Below are 19,876 nucleotides of genomic sequence, written 5' to 3'. Positions count from 1 at the left end.
GTTTGAAAAATGACGGAAAAGGAATATCTTTGTTATTGTCTAAACCTAGAAGACTGGTAAAAGTAATCAATTTTGAGAGAAAACAACATATTACATTTCTATGTAGCAATAGTCTAAATAATCCATCATGGATTGCATTAAACGCTTTCATGTGAAAGTACACTGACATTTTGTAACTGAATATGTCGTCTAGTTCAGTCATCATTTATTCACAAATATTTTCTGAACACTTTTTAAGAAGAAGGCATTTGACAGGGTGTTAATAGAGAGACAAAAACTGGATAAGTCCTGATTTTAACAATAAAGAAACTCTGTGTGCGCGCGTGTGTGTGTTTGTGTGTTGTAATACATAGCTTTCAAAGGTGGAAAGCAATTTAATTTTATCTCTTTACATATCTAAGCATATATATAAATATATAAAAATTTATTCAAAATATATATTTTATATGTAAGCTTATGGAAATTATTGTGAATAACGATAGTTAATATTATATATAATATGAACATATATCTGTCCATATACAAATATGCACATACATCATAAACTGCAATCTAATTAGATTTAATCAACATTCACTGCATACCTATGAGATTCCAGGTAATATGCTAAGTACTGTCATATATTATCACATTCATTATCTTATGTGACCCTAAAAAGAAAATATTTTTTTAAAAAATCCCAAAATTATAAATGGGAAAATTTATAGAGAAATTTAAAAATATGTGATTAATACATTTTTAAAAATTTGATTAAGTAACCCTACACATTCATCTTTTGATTAGCCAGGGTCATAGGACACAAGTCCTATGGATAAACTCATGCTCTGGATAAAACTACTTAAGTTATTGAACAAAATGAATTTAAGGTAAATCTGTTTAGTCAAAATTAAATTCAATATTTATTAAAATAGATGATTAAGTTCAATGCTGTGAATAATATTGATGTTGAAAGGTATCCTTAGCCTTACTACAGATATCTTTCTGCTTCCATCTAAGATAATTCATTACATAGTCATTAAACAATTCCCCAAATCTTAGTTCATATGTAAAATCACTGAGTAAATTAAAAGTATTTAAGCTAACATTATTGAATATTAACTGTGTGCCGAAACTGTTCCAAACTCTTCTATATGTAATCATAATTAATCCTCACAACAACCCAATTAGATGAGTGCTGTTGGTGGTACCTCATTTAGAGAAGAGAAAATTAAGGCTCAAACTAATGTGGTAACTTGCCTACAGTCACATGGCTAGTGAGTGTCAAAGCCAGAATTTAGCCCAGGCAGTTTGACTCTTCATCACATGGCATTGTTCTTTGACGCTGTTTAACCAGGCAGAAAAGAATGAAGTTACTTCTCATCAAATGAAAAAAAAAACAAAGAAGCATTTCTATCAAAAAGTATGCTTTTTTGCCACATATTTATCATGTGCTGTTTGCAGACTGAACCAAATGACTACCGCCTTATAGGCCCCTTATAAAAGGTAATTTAACGTTTTAATTTTACTTGTTTATTTTATAATTGATGTTTGAAATAAATAAAATTAACTTTCACTTGTTCAAATCACAAAACAAATTATTTGTTTTAGGGCAAAGGTTTATGTTTTTCTCCCATGTAATTAGTCCCACCTATTTCACATTTTTATTAGCTACGAAGCATGCGTTTTTCACTGGGATTCTGACATTTAAATAATTAACCTACGTACTCACTTTTTGAGGGCACAGGACTTTTCCATCTTGCAATGGACACAATGTAGTTTATATTGATTACTATGTAGTTGCAAACAATGAGCACATTCTCATATATAGACTTACCCCAAATTAGAAAGATTTCACCATATCATACATGCAATAGGATGCATATGGATAATTAGGAGAACAACAATCCCAAGTAAAGGCAGTAAGTTTATTTAAATTAAGCTTCAAGCATTTATTAGCTGTATAATCTTTGGTGTGTGACTTAACCTTCAAGATTCATTTTCCTCACATAAAAATTGTGTCTACTTTTCAGAGTTTTTTTATAGGTATAATAAACTGAAGAAACGAAAAAATAGATGTGTGGTACATGGCCAAGAATTGATGTATATTAGCTCTCCTTTTAGGCCTTTACAACAAGCATAACAACAACAAAACAAATACACAAACAGAAAATAAGTCACATCCATGATAACATAATATTGTGATAGTATTCATTTTGTTATTTACATAAGCTATATTATATGATCTATCATATAGATCATATAATTTATAATATTGCATATAATACATTAACATTTTAAACTAACATTATATTTACATATAATATCCTTCACACCAAGATTTTTTTTAAGGATAACTTAAAACACTGTTTATTAAAAATTATAATGGAGGGCTTGCCTGGTGGCATAGTGGTTAAGTTTGTGCACTCAGCTTCAGCGGCCCAGGGTTTGCGGGTTTGGACCCTGGGTGTGGACCTAGACACTGTTCATCAAGCCATGCTGTGGCAGCATCCCACATACAAAATAGAGGAAGATTGGCAACTGATGTTAGCTGAGGGCCAATCTTCCTTACTAAAAAGAAAAAAAAAATTCTAATGGAACAATAAAGTCCTACCATGCTTGTGAGAGAATAGAAATTTGTGTAAGAAAGAAGAAGAATTACCACACAGAAAACCCAGAAAAGTAATGATAACTCTGGGGGTAAATTTTAGGTCTGACTGCTGTGTGTTCCAAGTCATCTTGTTAAAGCATTGCTGCTTCATTTCCCTGAGACGATAGAATGTTGATCAAGACCAAATAGGGCCAATAGAGGACATGGAGTCCTTTCCTTTTGTGGATTCATGAGAATTACTTCATGAAAATTGCCATTTAATTACCATGATTCTGAACCACTGGGAAGAGATTGGGGATAAGAGTAAGAGAATCAGAATCAGAACTTATTTCTTCTGTAAGATCTGAAGGCTTGGGGGGTAATTTACAGGTAGGAGAATGCTAACCTCTCAAAGATGGAGTCTATTGTATGCTGCATGGATTCTGATTTACCAGCTTCCATCTACTTGCCTGCCTCCACCAACCTCTAGTACCAGCGTCTTACAATGTTTCAGACAGGAACTGAGGTAAAGTAGACAAAGGGGATAGTTAGGGGAGGAGTAAGGAAGAAAAATTGCCTGTGCTTTTTATGGGATTTTAGCTGTTTTTTTTAGAAAATAGCAACTATCCTGTGATATGGTCAGATTTCTTAGGAGATGCTATCTAAGATCCAGAAGGGCAGAAACTTTTCCTCATTTTGTCCACTACTATATCTCCAGTGCCAAGAACTGTATTTGACACATAGTTGATGGTCAACACAAAAGTTTGAGTAAGTGACTGTATCAATCATCATCAGGTCTAGCTGAAGAATTTCCTATGGTTACGTTTGCAAGATAGATAGCACAACCTGGTTTTAACATGTACCTGAACAATGCATGTGTTTGCTCTACTCTTTGGGCTTAACACCTTGTACCTCCTGGTTGTCATTGCCTTCCATACAGATCCCTAGTTGTTGTAGTCCTAGAATGGACTGATGCACTAACCAAGGCTCTTTGTTACAGACAATAGAATCTGCACTATTTTAAGTAAAAATATTTATTAAGAGGTATAGAACTTAGTTCACAGGATTAAAGAACGGGCTCTCTACTGAGCTCTTAGAACTTCTACAACCCCACCACAGAGCTGGAATCTCATAGTTCTTACTGCTTCCGCCATTCTCAGGACTAACTATGTAAGGAAGCTGTCATTCCAGCTGCTGGGTTCAGAACTACACTGCCTTTGCCATTATCTGTAAAAGGAAAATTTCTGTCCCCAAACCATGCTTGTTTTCCAAAAAGAATTTCATAAAAGGCCATACTTGCATTAATCTGATAGGAGAAACCTAAAACACATCTAGAAGGCTAACTGCAAGGGAATCTTGAAATGTAGATGTAACTTTTAATTTTCTAGAATTTAAAAAGTCAGTAAAAAGAAAGCATGTTAATTAGTGTTGAAATAGTTGTTGAGTCAACCAATTCACAGCATCCACCATTAACTGTTTGTAAACTTTTGAGAAACATAGATATGCATTAACATTTCTAAAAGAATACTGAAAGTTTTTTGCAGAAATATATGCATATATAAAAATTTTTGATTTCGCATAAATCAAAACGGCAATCATGATCATTTTTAGATAGATTATCAGTAAATTTACTTTCTTGTTAGTATATAAAATTCTTCTGAGTGTGTATAAGATAATACATGGAAAGCTCTTAGCAGAAGGCTTAGCAATAAAGAAGTACTCATAAATGCTAACTATTCATTTATATAAAATCAAGATAAAGCAAGGAAACACCTTATGCAGGGCACTTATCAATTACACAGAAATTGTGAGTTACTCTAATTACTATTTTTAACTCTCTGAATTCGTTTGACTTTTTAAATGACCATGCATTAACATGGAGAGAAAAAAATATTGTATATGTGGTTCTGTATGCATCTATCTATATGCTTATATGTTTATATAGCTCTTTTACCTTAGAAGCAAATTCAGAAACATTTAGCCTTCCACAACACATCAACAGAAAGGCTGTAAACAGGAGAGGCCCACAGATGCTTTGTTCCACATTCTCTTGCACTCCAGAGAATAATCAGAGAAAAGACCTCTCTGAATGAGGATGATGACGGTGGGGTGGGGGCGATCATACATGTTTATTGAGCAGGGTTTTTTGTACCCCCACTATTCTCAGTGCTCTTAGAGACAATTCTCTATGGGTCTCTTGCATTTTTGCATGCCTTGAGAGAAAAGACACTGACTGTTTTTTATTTCAGACTTTCTTTTCAGGGATTTAGTGTAGTAAATATCCTAGGAAGGTAAAAAAAGTGTCTCCCTCTGGAGCAAAGGGCAAGAATGTTTACTATCAAGTGTAATAAAGAAAATGTCTCTCTACAGGGTAAATGTCAAGTATGTTTCCTGTCCATTATGAAATATTTGAGATTCCTAAGCTGGGCCAGGGAGGAGAGTGTTCCTCTCCTGTAACACAAAATGCTGCAAGCACATTCATCATCTGGTCCTCTTCTCATGGCCCTGTGTGATCTGGCACAAATGCTGGTACTCCGGCTATTCCTATGACTGTGAGTAATAAACTGTTCATTGTCTCTGATACAGGAGTCTTGTGTCTTCTGCCAGCATCCAGGAAACTGTGAGCCTCACTTGTTAGTTTGTGAAGAAGGTGAAATGTCAGACCTGCACAGTTCTTGCAAAGTGTTCTGAATTAAATAACTTATTTAATCATCAAAACAATCATCCTATCAAGAAGGAACTATTATTACCCATATTTCATACAGATGAGGACATTAGTACACTGAGGTCAAGTAATTTGCCTTTAGTCACACAGATATGTAGTGGTAGACCCAGGATTGAAATTTACTCTGGTTCTACAGTCTGAGTGCTAAACCACCAAGAAACTGATTTCATGATCATTGTGCAGGTTTTAGCTTTTGTTCTGTTTGTTGTCAGAGAAAGATGGAATAATAATTTCAGAGATTGCAAAAACTCCTTGCATCTTGTTAAATTGGAAAACTGCTTGGCTTGTTCCCAATACTTTTCAATGCAGTACCAATTAATCAACATCAGTCTTCTATCTAGCCTGCGCAATCTCTTCACACTAGCATTACTCCCGTCCTCAAATTTGCTAGTGATACTTTCCTAGTTATAAATTACTCTTTGAATTTATTCTCCTATATACTCTGATTTATCCTTTATTTCTCATCAGCCTAACATTAATATTTGAACATTTGTAATCCGCTACTGCCCCATGACCTAGAATATTTTCCCTTATTCCTCATCTCTCCTGTACCTTCCCATTCTTCTAGACAATATCTTGTCTTCCTATAAAATGAAAAGGCTTATCACCAAGAGTTCATTCCCAGGTGCCCTCCCCATTATTATTTGATGCAACTGAACTTATCATATCTTCTCCTTTTCTGAATTCTTCTGGCAGACCAACATTACCACAAAACTTCTGGCATAAAGCAGTATTTCTAAATGTAACAGTAGTTAACTGATAATTAATGAGTTAAATTAGATGTGGCTTTGTTTTTTTTAATTTATCACAAATAAGTACTCCTTGATAACACTGTACTTCCCAAAGAATAATTTTCTAGATATGTTTATGTTCAAAGCAGTGTCCACTGCATTGGACTATTTTTTTCTTCTATGAATCTGCATGCATCATGGTAGGGACATGATAAGAATAATGTTAGTCTAGATATAAATATGACAGTACACAGAGGTTATTTAATATCAGTAGGTCAAATGTCTTCAAGGTTTGAAAATTTGTGGATTATAACAGAATTATGTAAAATAATGAGGCAAAATAAAGTCATCATGTCTTGACCTCTAATCTTAACATTTTATGAAATTAAAGCTTATTTTTTCTGTAAATATGTTTCTACAATGTTTCTATGTTTCTACAAAGGATGTATTAAAAATGTATTAAAAGATATTTCAAAAAATATTGAAATAAGAACTCACAAAACCAAGAGCTTTTCATTTCACTCAGAAGGGTCATACTCTTTATCTCACTTAATCCTTAAAACAGCTCTGTGTGGTATATTATATTTATATGGATTATAGGTGAGAAAGGAGATTAAAAGTTCTTAAGTGGGGGAAAAATAATTGAGCCTAAGTGTGCTGAGTATAAACCAAATGATACATCTTGAAAATTGTTATATAAATCAGTACTTCTCAGAATGTGGTTCTTGTAGCTCCAGCGCTTTGAATGATAATAGCTGTTTCCTGAAAAGCAGGTGGTGGGGGAAGGACATCCTTGGTCAAATACAACGGAAATGCTTAATGAGGCAAAGGTAAGCATCACTAAAGGATTATATAGAAATTTTGCAATATCACAGTGCACATTTGACCGGAGTTTTCCCCTATTTTCCAGTGTTCAATGGATAAGGATTCCACACACCAACAATTTAAGGAAACAATGGTATTAATTTTAGCAAAATGGCATGCATTTTCTTCCAGTGAAAACATTTACATCATATTATCTAAGTAATTCAAAAAAAAAGTTACCTGTAAATGAGTTAAAACTATGAAATGCATCTTATAATTATTTAACAGAAAAATTATTTGGTTTTTGTAATAATAGGTAAAACTCCAAATTAACTAATCCATCGCAGTTAGACAAAAAAATATGTCTGCTTTGACTCTTAGAAGTCACTAAGTGTAATATCACTTACAGAGTTACAGATCCTTTTTGTATAAAATTTATATTCTTCATAATTAAAAACAATTTAAAATAACTTGCAAAACACTTAAATATTATGTTAAAGGTTAAGATCTTGGGTAAGAAGGAAGAAATGCACATTTAAAAAACACAAGTAAACATAATCTCTTTAATAAAGTCAAATTTCATGTTTAAAGTGGCCCGGGGAGATTAAGCAAAAAGGAAAACTGATAGACCATATAACTTCTCATTGGCACACAAAACAGGGACTTTTGCAAAAAAAAATAACGTTCGCAGGACCATTTCAAGAACCGCGCTCTTTCACAAAAGCTAACCATTGGGAATAAGCGAAGTTATTTCATCAAGCCATCAAACACATTTTGGTTAATATTACTTGATATTTCTTGAAACATGACATTCAACTATTTCAGGAAACAGTTTATGGAACGTTTTTAAAAAATTTTTCAGGAAACCATTTAACTCTACTAAAAGTTTAGAATAAAAAGATTCTGTATTGGTGACTGAAGGAAAGATCAATATTGAGATGTTAGTGTACAGGTAAAAAAGAATATTGGATTATGTAAAAAAAGTCTGAATAATATTCGTGTGATATTATACACAGCATTAAATCATTATTTAATTTATTAGTTAAAAGATTAAATCCAGTTACTCTGGATTGTTTTCCCAATATCATCACACCTCGCGTGCCTTGATTTCTTTTAGATAGCACTGCCTCCTGGTGGGCAAAGAGAGCTGTAAAATTAATCATTTGGAACTAAAATAAATGACCCATTGGATTAGACGATGTATTGGTATCCTTTGGAAGACTAGAGAATGTATGCAAAAGGGCGGAGGAAGATGATGCGTTTGGCATAACATAAATCGTGTCCTTCTTGGCGTAAATGAGAAACGTGATCAGATACTTTTTGAAACCTCTTCTGGTTGATGATAAAGGCACTATTAGGGAGAGAAGGATGTTTGTCTTCCTGTTTGTTGTGGCAGGAGGACATGCATCAAGATCGCCTAAAATTTTACCAAGTTGTTTAAATGATTTTTTTAAAGAATGGAGGATGAATTTTATCTTAATTCTTAGAGAAAAGTTATTACATACACTGAAATCTACACTACTTGAAAATTATTTAATGAGGTATGTGTGGGTACCATTTAGATTATAGTGAATATATTTCCATTAATTTATTTTTCCTTTATGAAATTATAATAAGAAATTAAATTGCTATATTTTTGAAAATTTGTCAAAATAAGAATTACTACCTTATGTATATAATGGTTTCCAGAATTTTCATCTGTATAGTATCATTTTTATTTCAAAAACTCACTCACATTATCACAAAAACATCACTCACATAAAGAGATATGATCACTATTTTAAAATAGCAAAAGATCATAAATGGAACAGATGTCAGCTAATGAAATCGGAAGATCTGACAATGTGCTCATAATAATTGGGAATTACATTTTTTAATTGATTTCTTACTCAACAACCAATTTATATTCATATAGTTAAGTTAGATGTAAAGTGAAATCGATTGAAATATTTGAGATGCTTATATTAGTGATTAAAGAATTGCCAATCATACACTAAGTTGTCTACATATAACATTGATATTTTGCTGCAAGATAATCAATAATTACCCATGGAAATACATTTTAGCCCCATTTAATTTCAAAGGTGCATTTTTAATAAAACAAGTAGAGTGAAAATAGAATTGTTCTGATATAATGCAATCGCTATGGCATAAAATGTATATAAAACAATTATTGTTCCTTCACATCTTTTACGGTATTTAATTATTTTTTTAAAATTATTATCAAAAGTCTGCCATAAATACACTTGTCTGGGGTTTATCCAGCATTAACGGTTGCCAAAAACAAACAAATAAACAAAACTATAAATCCTTTGGTTGACATTTTCTAGAGGTTGAGTTTTCTGGTCTTTTAGGTGTTTGGACTTCCTAAGGATTATAACCATGGAATAAGATAGGCAGAACCCACAGTTTTCATAAATCCTATAAGCAATAATTTATCTCAGCAATAGTGTTCTGAACAGAATACCAGAGAACCTAATATTCATAGTGTATGATACTGTAATCCATTAAAAATAGAGACTCTGAAATTCACATAATGGCAAGAATCTCCATTTCAGGTATTACTTATTGTACTAGCTATATGTTATTTCCTAAACATAAAGACATACAACAATTAGACAAAAAGTCTCATAAAGGGCTCATGTATATAAATTACCATCTTTCAGTTTTACGCAATATTTTCATTTATTAACGTAATGTATCCAATGGCTTTTAGGAACGAGAATTTAAAGATCTATTCCTATCCATTACTGTTCCTGACTAGCTACTTGACCTTGAAGAAGTGAGCTAACCTCAGGAACTCTGTGAGATTATTCTAGTTAAAAGCTCTCTGAATATTCATACAATCCATATATACATATATATATGTATATATCCCTATATATATCAGATGATGTTCAGTGCTCTCAGTTGCCAATTTTGAGATGTAGGAAATAAAGGAGAATCTGAACCCATAGTTGTATAAAAATAAATAGAAAATTGTGTGTATATGCCTTTGTGCACTTGTGTGTGTGTATAAAGACTGCAGGTTCCACAGTTCTTTAAAAGCATTTATTGACCCAAACACACACCTTTAATTGATTAGATATGGTATTAACAACGTTTTTATTTATGGTGCAATGTAGATAAGAATGTATGTTCCACAGGGAGCACAATTGTGTGACTTAACATTTACATATACATAAATGTATATGACATATTTTCCATGTAGAATCTATTGAGAATTGTAGATTTGAAGGATAAATGTTTGTAATAATGGCATTGTCCCACGTCCTTACAGAAGTATAAGCCTCAGAATTTCAGATATATAAAGGACTTTTGATATCATGGGATATGTTGGCTAATATTCACCATAAAAGAGGAATTACTTGTAGAGGGGTTAAGTCAGTTATCAAAGATCACAAGTATTTAGTGACCAAGCTGGCACAATTCTTACATATGTTCCTTAGAACATTACTATGTCACATTTATTATCTATTTTTTTCTTAAAGTTACAAAGCATTGAGCAGTATTTATATAAATTGGCAGTAGGGAAAATACTTGCAACCATGCCATTAAATAAAAATAACACATAAATAATAAAATTGACAAATATCAACTCATGAAAATGTAAAAAGCATTGCTAACAACAGTATTTTAAATTTACCTAATGTACAATTGGTAATTGATTAAATAAAATATTATCCATTTTAAAATAGAACAAAAATGATATTTACTTTGCATGTGATTTCTCAAAATGCTGTCATGTTTAAATGCTAAACCTTATCTAATAGCGTGTGTTTGAGGATTAAAATGAGATAATATATGTAAAAAGCTCAGTACAGTGTCTGATATCTATTAGATATTTAAGAAAAGATGAGTGTTAATAACATGTAAGTGACCATTAGAGAGCTAATTTTAATCCTCAGTGTCTCCCAAGTGTAAAGTCTCAACCAAAATAGAACTAGCAATGAAAGGGGAACATACTTAATTTTTATCACTTCTTGATGGGAAGAGCCAAGAGTATCCGCTGGAAAAAAGAGAAGGGGAAAATTTGTGTGATAAAAGCTACTGGACCTTTTTGGTGAACGAACTGTCAAACATTCTTTTATTGACAGAGCGAGGCTAAAGCAGATACTCAGGAGCATGCTATAGCATAACCATACGCACACTTTCCACGGTGATATTATCCTTCAATTGTAGTAAACATTTTAAACTATTTTTGGAAATTAAAAACATAACTAAGTTGATGGAATTTTTAAAGCAAAAATCATTTAAATTTTCCTTAGAAACTGTTACTGTTTCATCACTGAGCATTCTAAAGATGCTCTTAAATGTAAAAGAGCAAACTAATCACAAATTAAAATACTGCCCTGAGAAATACTGGCAGAGGATAATTGACTTTTTGTGTTTCTTACATTAGAACTATTCTTCAGAGGAGATTATTTCCTAATAATATTTATAAAATTATCAATGGATTTTAAACCACGATGTACTCTATTTTAACATATCTGTAATGTCATTGAAGAACAGTGTGAAATATGGCTTCCCGAATAGTTGATCTTTCTTTCAAACCTGTAGGACTGTCTTCTTTTTCCTGCTTTAATCTTTGATGCAACTTTAAGGGAGTATATCTTAAACATTGTAAACTTCAAAATTGTGTTACAAATGGAGATTAGGCTCTAATTCGTTTAACAATAGGCAATCTAAACACAAAAATCAATTGAGAATCTAGTGGCATACTATTGTTGAACCAAAGTTCATTTTGCCAGTTAGATTCCATAGAAATATAATTTAGAATATGTAAAAGCATGGATTTCTATGGTATTTCAAAGCAATATTAGAATAAGAGCATGTGCAAGTGCCAAATAATCAATCAGTTAGAGAGTGAATTGTAAGTTTCTAAACATTTCAATATACATCTCTCTGTACACAGAGGAAAGAGGGATGGATTTTCAGGGAGTGCTTGGTGCCTTAATGTAATTTCAGGTCACTGGTATCATGAGGTTGGGATTGTTTTTACAAGGAGAAATAGGCACAGAATTAGAAAGAATTTAAGCAGGAAATTAGAAGATTAAAGACTTCCTCTGCATGCACTTCTGACAATGTACGTAAACATGTTCTAACAAATAAGATTACCAATTAGTCAGGAAGTCTAAAAAATTACTAGATGAGATTTGTATCAAATAAGGTCATAGTTCCCATTTCAATAATTAGTTAAGAAATGTCCAATATTTGATTTTCAAAATTTTTATCATTTACCAGTGGATAAACTATTGCTTTTATGACTCAATTTCTTTTCCTCCTAATATTGATATTTAAAAACATTTTTAAATGCCCATTCTTAATTTCCGGTAAGAAAACTTTTCCAGAAGATTCTCATAAATAGTCAAGAAAAATATAGGGTTCTTCTAAGTAGAGCTTGGCAACAAGTCCTAATGTAACCATATATCTCTGATTTACTTGCAATTCAATAGTCTAGAAGCCATAATGTGAGAGTTCTGAACCAAGTGTCAGCCAAGAACAGTGAAAGAAGTGACAAGCATCATCTTGAAAGTTTTACTGCATTATAAAAGAAAACATGTTCCTAGATAGTAGTTGGAAAAACATAATTTCTACTACTTCAGATGATATGATTTATGCACCCCAAGGCAATACAGCATCAAGAAGAAAGATATACTAAACTTATTTAAATTAGAACAGAATTATAAATATGATTTAAGATTAAGCTGAAACACTAGGACCTTTCATGAGAAGGAAGATGTTCACTCAGTGTGCTTAAAATGCATATATTATTTAAATGCACATCATACAGCACATCTCTGAATAGAAATTCCCTTTTGCAACAGAAAAGCATAAAAATTTGAGTTAATATGAGTGTTTTGAGGATAAATAACTATAATAATTTCTCATATACAATAACAAGCCATACTTCAGTTTTCTAAAAAAGACCACAGATAGTTTGGAAAGCCCTAGACGGGCAGTCTTACATAATTTATTTGAATAAAATATGTGTAGAAAAATAAAAAAGTATGTCTTTCATATTCTTCAGTAATACAGACATTCAGAGATGACCAAACATGGAAAAAAATTATGTCAGTCAGTTGCAGGTAAATGTGCAGAGAAGATTCTATTTTGACTTGTTATAAATAAGCAAGAATGGTATCGTCAATCTAGAGAGCCTCAGAAGTGTTAAATGCCCTTTCTTCATTTCAACAGTACACACAAACTTAGTGACTTCTCCTCAGCTATTTTTTTATTTTTGTAGAACTCTGAAAAAAATAAACACAATAAACTCATCTTCCCATGCAAAAAGGATGGAAAGAAACAGCATAATTGTGCTTCACTCCACAATCAGGCTTGGTACTAGGACATATTTGGGGAGGGATAGGTGGGCGAGTATGTCCAAAGTGTAGAATAAGAAGTTCCAGCATCTAAATGGAGAGGCCAGAGGAATTAACCCAGGAAAAATCTGTGAAGTTCCATCACTATGATCAGGAGGAACAAAAGTTAGTGGAAAGCTTTGTTGAAGGATTACCTAGAATAATTTATTATCTCAATGAGTAAACTTCGAACTTAAGAATGTCTTTATGGAGAAAAGAATCTCCCTATGTCCAACTAGAGTTACCTATGCCATATTAAAAGCTAACGTCAACTTTTAATATATAAATGTTTCTTGCTTTTTCATAGAAAATAAGATGAGACAGCAGTGACTATAAATGGTTCTTCATGAGATACATTTTGAAAAGGTTCGTCCACTGAATCATAGATGTGACAGAACACCAGCTCTTATGGACAATGGTTGGTGGAGGAATTCCACAAGAACAATTCAGGGAACAAACAGAAAACTGTGTTGAAGCTTCCAAAAGCACTATATGATGAAAGGAAATTTCAATAGAGAATCCACATTGGCTTTGGAGAATTCCCAAAAGGCTCACAGTGGCTTCAAAATCACACACGTTTTTGAATTTTCATTATTTCTCATTTTTATTTTCAAAGTAGCATCAAATCTTGTTTTTGCTACACTTACATGAATTTTTGAAACTATGATCTTAAAACAGTCATTTCTTACCTTTGATTCTTGAGCTTTCTTGACTTTTTTCCTGCTGGAATTAAAACAGAAATAGGTCAAAATCTGTAAGTATGTGATCAATAGCCTGATATAAAGTATATCTATATCTATAGTATAACTATATCTAAAGACTTGTCAAAATGTTTTGTTGTACATATACCCACGAATCATTGTAACACAGTTCTCATCTTAAATACTTACGTCAAATCTTTTATCAGAGTAGTAATCATTCTTAGGGGACATAAATTTCTCTAAGAAACCAATACATTATATAAATATGGATTTATAAACAAACAAATAATTAATGAATAATAAATAAATTATCATGTGGCTCAAATGCCTTAGGTCATTCCAGTTAATTCCAACAGATATTGAATGATGTCTTCAGAATTTGCTTTCAACGTCACTACATTAATCAAAAATTGTTGGTAAAGGAGAAAGTTTAAGGGCAAACAGAGGAGAATTCACTGAAGAAAAACACAAAAGATGTTTCAACTATCTTCCCTTCAATTTAACTTAGAATCGGTCCATGTCTCACTTCTCTAAGGCTAAAGTTGACAACAATTCTATTATTTATTCAAAGGCTGCTTCAGTCAGACCTATCTATCAATTTGACATACTCCTTATTAGTTACCAGGCAACCCCAAAAGAACCAGCTTGCTTTAAAGTTTTTAAGTAGAAATTGAGCACTCTATAACTTCTCAATTAATGTTCAAGCATTCAAGCATAGTTTACTCTGTCTAAAAGTTACAGGGTCTCACACTAAAAATAATTTTGAAATATGTTTCTAATAAAAAGTGGCAATTATACATACATACATATGTATGTATAGACTGAACTGCAGAATTGTATGAATGCCAATAAATTTTGGTAAAATTTATAACTATAGTAAAAAAAATGAAGAACTTATTTTGCTGCAAGCATTAATTCCATAGGCAGATTTTGAGAATAATAGTGCATATTAACAAATTATATTTATTCAGCCAGTTAACGCAATGTATGATTCTATTAGACTTTAAGACTGTGTTCTAATTCTCTTATCCTAACTCTTCAGCCTTTGTATTTGAATTTGGTACTGTCTTTTGTTAATGAAATGATTTTTTTTTCAGTTTTGATTTATTTCTAATTTAGAGTATCTGATGTTCATTTAAAATAAAATTTAAATATAAATCTCTTGTCTTAAAAATATATTATTTCATAATTATAGGACAAGCAGCCTTAAAAACCAAAGAGGTATTTGCTAGTGAAAAAAAAATCTCTCTGTATCTCTCTCCTCCTCCTTAGCCAATCATTCATTCATTTAGTCATTCATTCTTTTAACAAATACGTATAGACCAGTTTTATGTGCCAGACACTGTTCCAGGTGATAAGGCTATAAGGTATGAACAAAACAGAAAAAAATCATGTCCTTATGAAACATACTCAATAATGATATTAAGTTCTATTTAGAAAAGGAAATATCAATCAGTGATATTCAGAATGGGGTTCTTTTAACTCCAGTGCTTTGAATGATAATAGATACTTCCTGAAAGGTGAGTGAGTGGGGGAAAGAGACTCTTGCTCAAATACAAAAAATATATGTGTTTTAGGGGCCAGCCCGGTGGTGCAGCAGTTAAGTGCACACATTCTGCTTCTCAGTGGCCCGGGGTTCACTGGTTGGAATCCTGGATGCGGACGTGGCACCGCTTGGCAAGCCATGCTGTGGTAGGCGTCCCACATACAAAATAGAGGAAGATGGGCATGGATGTTAGCTCAGGGCCAGTCTTCCTCAGCAAAAAGAAGAGGATTGGCAGATGTTAGCTCAGGGCTAGTCTTCCTCAAAAATAAAAATCTGAGTTTTAGAGTGAGTTGTTATAATTTTATGTAGGTCTACGATGATAAAATGACTTTTGAATAAAATTCTGAGTGAGATGAGAGGATGATCCAAGCACGTATCTGGGGGAAACGTGTTCTAGAAGAGAAAAACAATTGCAAATTTCATGACGTACAAGAGGTCTTGGAATGGTCAAAAATATGAAGGAGACCATTGTGACTAGACAGGACTGAGTAAGGGGAGATTAGTAGAAAATGCAATCAGAGAGGCAATAGGGGTGAGATAAACTTGTACTTGGGGCATTTGTTAAGTCTTTGTTTTTTACACTGAGAGAGTTGAGAAAACACTGAAAGTTTCTTCTCAGAGGAGTAACCCTATCTGATTTACATTCAAATAGAATCATACTGACCATTGGGAATAGGTTGAACAGGACATGGAAAAAATTAGGGGGACCAGTAAAGAGGGTTTTGTGGTATGCAAGCGAAAGGTGACAATGGCATAGAACAGTGCAGTAGAAGTAGAGTTGCAATATCAGTTAAAGCTGGCAAGATTTGCTGATAGAATACATGTTGGCTGTGAGATATAGAACAGATAAGGGTGACTGCAAGGGTCTGAGCTACTGAAAGGATGGAGTTACCTCTAATTAAATTGAGAAAGGTGGCTGAAAAAGAAATACTTTTATCCCTTCTTCATGGGCCTTCTAGTACTGTTCCACTCTGAATATTTCTCTTGTTGTCTGGCCATTGCTGTACTATCTCCTGTACTGATTCCTCCTCATTTCCTCAATTTCTAAATACTAATTTCCTAGACATTGAGCCTTTATCTTTCTTCCACATAACTCATTCCTTCAGTCATCTTACCTAGTCTTCTGGCTTTAAGTGTCTTCCTTTTCTTAAGGACTCTCAAAGTTATGTCTCCAGCCAATCCTCACTATTGAACTTTAGACTCATATTCAACTGTATTTTTGACATCTCTACTTGGATATCTAATGACAGCCCCCTTGTCATGTCCAAAACTGAACTTCTGATCTTCTCTTACTTCTTTGGCCATCTTCTTGTCTTCCTCATCTCTCCATCCTTTAGTTACACAGACCCTTAGAGTCATCCTTGTCTATTCCATCTCTTAAGAGATAAAAAGCCTGAAATTTTCATGGGTTTTATTTTTGAACATGTTGACTTTGACTTTACATTGATTATCACTATGAGGATGGAAAGTAGGCAGACAGTTAAAATGTCTAGAACTCATGGGAAATATTTCAACAAGACAAGCATAAATTTAGCAATCACCAGCCTGTGTGTAGATCATCAGTACTGCATCTGGAGAATATATAGCAGAGCTGAATAATCTAGAGCTGAATACTGGAAAAAATTTAAGAAAAATATAAAGTTGAATTAGCCAATAAGTGAAAATAGAGGGATAGACAAATTATAGGAGAAACACCCAGGAGAGAATAGAATCATAGAATCCCATAGAATCCCAAGGAATATATTATGTAAAAGGAAAATTTTCAATAGTATAAAATGCCTCTGAAAGGTCAAGTACAATTATTTCTAAGACAATGCCCATTAGATTTATTGACATGGATGGAATCAATGACTTAGAGAAAACACTTTTGTGGTGGTGTATGAACTTGGAAGTCAAATTTAAGCTATTCAAGGACGGAAAGAGATCAAGAAATGTATGAAGTGGTAAAAATGGAATGGGAGAAACCTGACTAGGAAAGAAAAGCCTGGGATGGTGTGCAGCTGGAGAATAAAGTGAAGTCTATAGAGGTACTGTGTTTATTTTTATTCATTTTTCTTTTTGTTTTATTTTGTTTAATTTTATAATATATTATTTATATCGGTGAGTATTGAGAATGTCTAAATGATAAGAGATACATATTAGAAATGGAAAGGATTAAGATAAAAGGGAAAGATGATATGCCTGATTTTATAAAGTTATTGCAAGGGTGGATATGACATAGATCATAAATGGGGGCAAAATTTAGATAGAAGGAGAACCAGTTCCTGTAATATAACAGATGGGCACCAAAAAAGCATGGCATAGATGCAGGAGGTTTGTAGGTTTGAGAGGATGAATTGAACATGTTCAATCTGTGATGATTTACTTTCTTTATATAACAGATGGGAAGTCGGCTGAGTGGTGGGGTAGAGTGGTTTGTCAGAAATTTGAGGGAGTAGAGGAGATTGCAAATGTGCTAGTTTTTGTGAAATTAGGTGAGTAGGATAACTCGGTATTACGGAAATCCTAGTTGAGTTTGCCATCATAAATTTGTAGTGATAGTGATTTAGCATTATTTTAATCAGAGTCAAATAGACTTAACACTCACTGATATATTTTATTACATTTGTTTGTTAAAACCCAGTTCTCTATTTATATAATTGTACATGATTATAAATTACCAATGAAAACATCATTAAATATTCTACAAACTGGAAATGTTTAAGAAGCATGTATTTAAAGAAGACAAATTAGTAATTAATTTAATGGGAAGAATGGAAACAGACTTGTAAAGTAAGGAGGAAACAAGAATAAACTACTCTGCCAAACTCATATTACAACCTTGTCAGTAGAGAATGATATTCATAATTCAGGATTTTCAAAGTAATAAATGTCTCAACTTGAGTCTATGACTAAAATGTTGCAATATTCCACCTGGCAGTATATGTTTTCCTCAACTTTATTTTACAAAGTATTAGTCCATATTTTAAATGTCAATTTTCTTAATGAGGAAATGTTAAGGAAAAATTGTGATTATTTCATTACAAAAGAACTCATAAGAGGTCAGAAAGATTTGTTATCCTGTGCACATGATACATTTGAAAAACATTCTTACATTAGGAAAGCTCAGGTTTTCTCCATGATAGCAGAATGCCAATGTCTTTCTATAACTCAACTTTGATATTCTTTCAAAAGATTTTCCATTATAGTGAGTTTGTCTTAAGAAATATATTTTGGAGAAGTATCAAAACTAAATAATAGGAAACCATTCATGTTTTACATTGTATTAAACTATTTCTTGGAAGAATCTCAAAGTGTTGCATTAATTACTTAAACAGACTCCCTGAAATCAAACTCAGTGTTAGAAGTGGGCAATTACCCTTGCAGGCAGTATAACAAAGTATAGCAAAAGCAAGCTGGGCAGAAGTACAGATTCAGAAGAAATATGATTGTATGATATGATCTCTTAAATAGATTTTTTAAAAAGAACATAAATGTAACTTAGCTAAGCTAGTGTAAAATTAATTCAATTTGAGGTATATAGCAGTTTTAAAAATAAGATGTCATGTCCCTAAAGCATCTGGGCAAACCAGAGTATGGCCAAATAACATCAATGCACAGCTTGCTAGTCCTTTAAATGGGCAGAATGTTATCACTCTAGAAGATAGTATTAAGAATATTTCTTGGGGCCAGCCTGATGGTGTAGTGGTTGAGTTTGTGTGCTCCGCTTCAGTGGCCCAGAGTTCGCAGGTTCAGACCCCAGGCACTGACCTACACATTGCTCATCAGGCCATGCTGTGGCAGCATTCCACATACAAAATAGAGGAAGATTGGCACAGATGTTAGCTCAGGGACAATCTTCCTCAAGTAAAAAGAGGAACACCGGCAATAGATGTTAGCTCAGGGCAAATCCTCCTCACCAAAAGAAAAAAGAATAAAACATTTTAAAAAGAATATTTCTTTATATATTTTGGATATTAACACTTTATTGGATATATGTTTTGCAAATATTTTCTCCCAGTTGATGGGTGGTCTTTTCATTCTGTTGATGGTTTCCTTTGCTGTGCAGAAGCTTTTTAATTTGATGTAGTCTCATTTGTTTATTTTTTCTTTTGTTTCCCTTACTTAAGGAGACATGATATTCAAAAAGATACCGCTAAGACTAATGTCAAAGAATGTCCTGCCTACGTTTTATTCCAGGAGTTTTGTGGTTTCAAGTCTTTAGTGCATTTTGAGTTAATGTTTATGTATGGTGTAAGATAATGGCCTACTTTCATTCTTTTGCATGTGGCTGTCCAGTTTTCCCAATACCGTTTATTGAGAAGACTTTCCGTTCTCCGTTCTATGTTCTTTGCTCCCTTGTCGAAAATTAGCTGTGCATAAATGTATGGGTTTATTTCTGGAATCTCAATTCTGTTCCATTGATATGGATGTCTGTTTTTGCGTCAGTACCATGCTGTTT

At 32.9% G+C, this 19,876-nt stretch overlaps 1 protein-coding gene across 4 annotated transcripts in view; it reads right to left on the bottom strand.

The window, feature by feature from the left end:
• The window catches only part of FSTL5 (follistatin like 5), a 718,704-nt gene that overhangs the window by 578,144 nt on the left and 120,684 nt on the right, over positions 1–19,876 (bottom strand). For 2 of the 4 annotated variants that reach the window (XM_001500089.5, XM_023636361.2), the window contains exon 3: positions 13,878–13,911. In XM_001500089.5, the coding sequence (XP_001500139.2) occupies positions 13,878–13,911 (34 nt within the window). The remainder of the gene's footprint in view (positions 1–13,877; positions 13,912–19,876) is intronic. The other 2 variants (XM_023636359.2, XM_023636362.2) reach the window with 1 other exon arrangement.

Source organism: Equus caballus, chromosome 2, assembly GCF_041296265.1.
Source record: "Equus caballus isolate H_3958 breed thoroughbred chromosome 2, TB-T2T, whole genome shotgun sequence".
Classification (NCBI taxonomy): domain Eukaryota; kingdom Metazoa; phylum Chordata; class Mammalia; order Perissodactyla; family Equidae; genus Equus; species Equus caballus.
The sequence above is the reverse complement of the archived record's forward strand: the minus strand, read 5'-3'. Positions and strand labels throughout refer to the sequence as shown.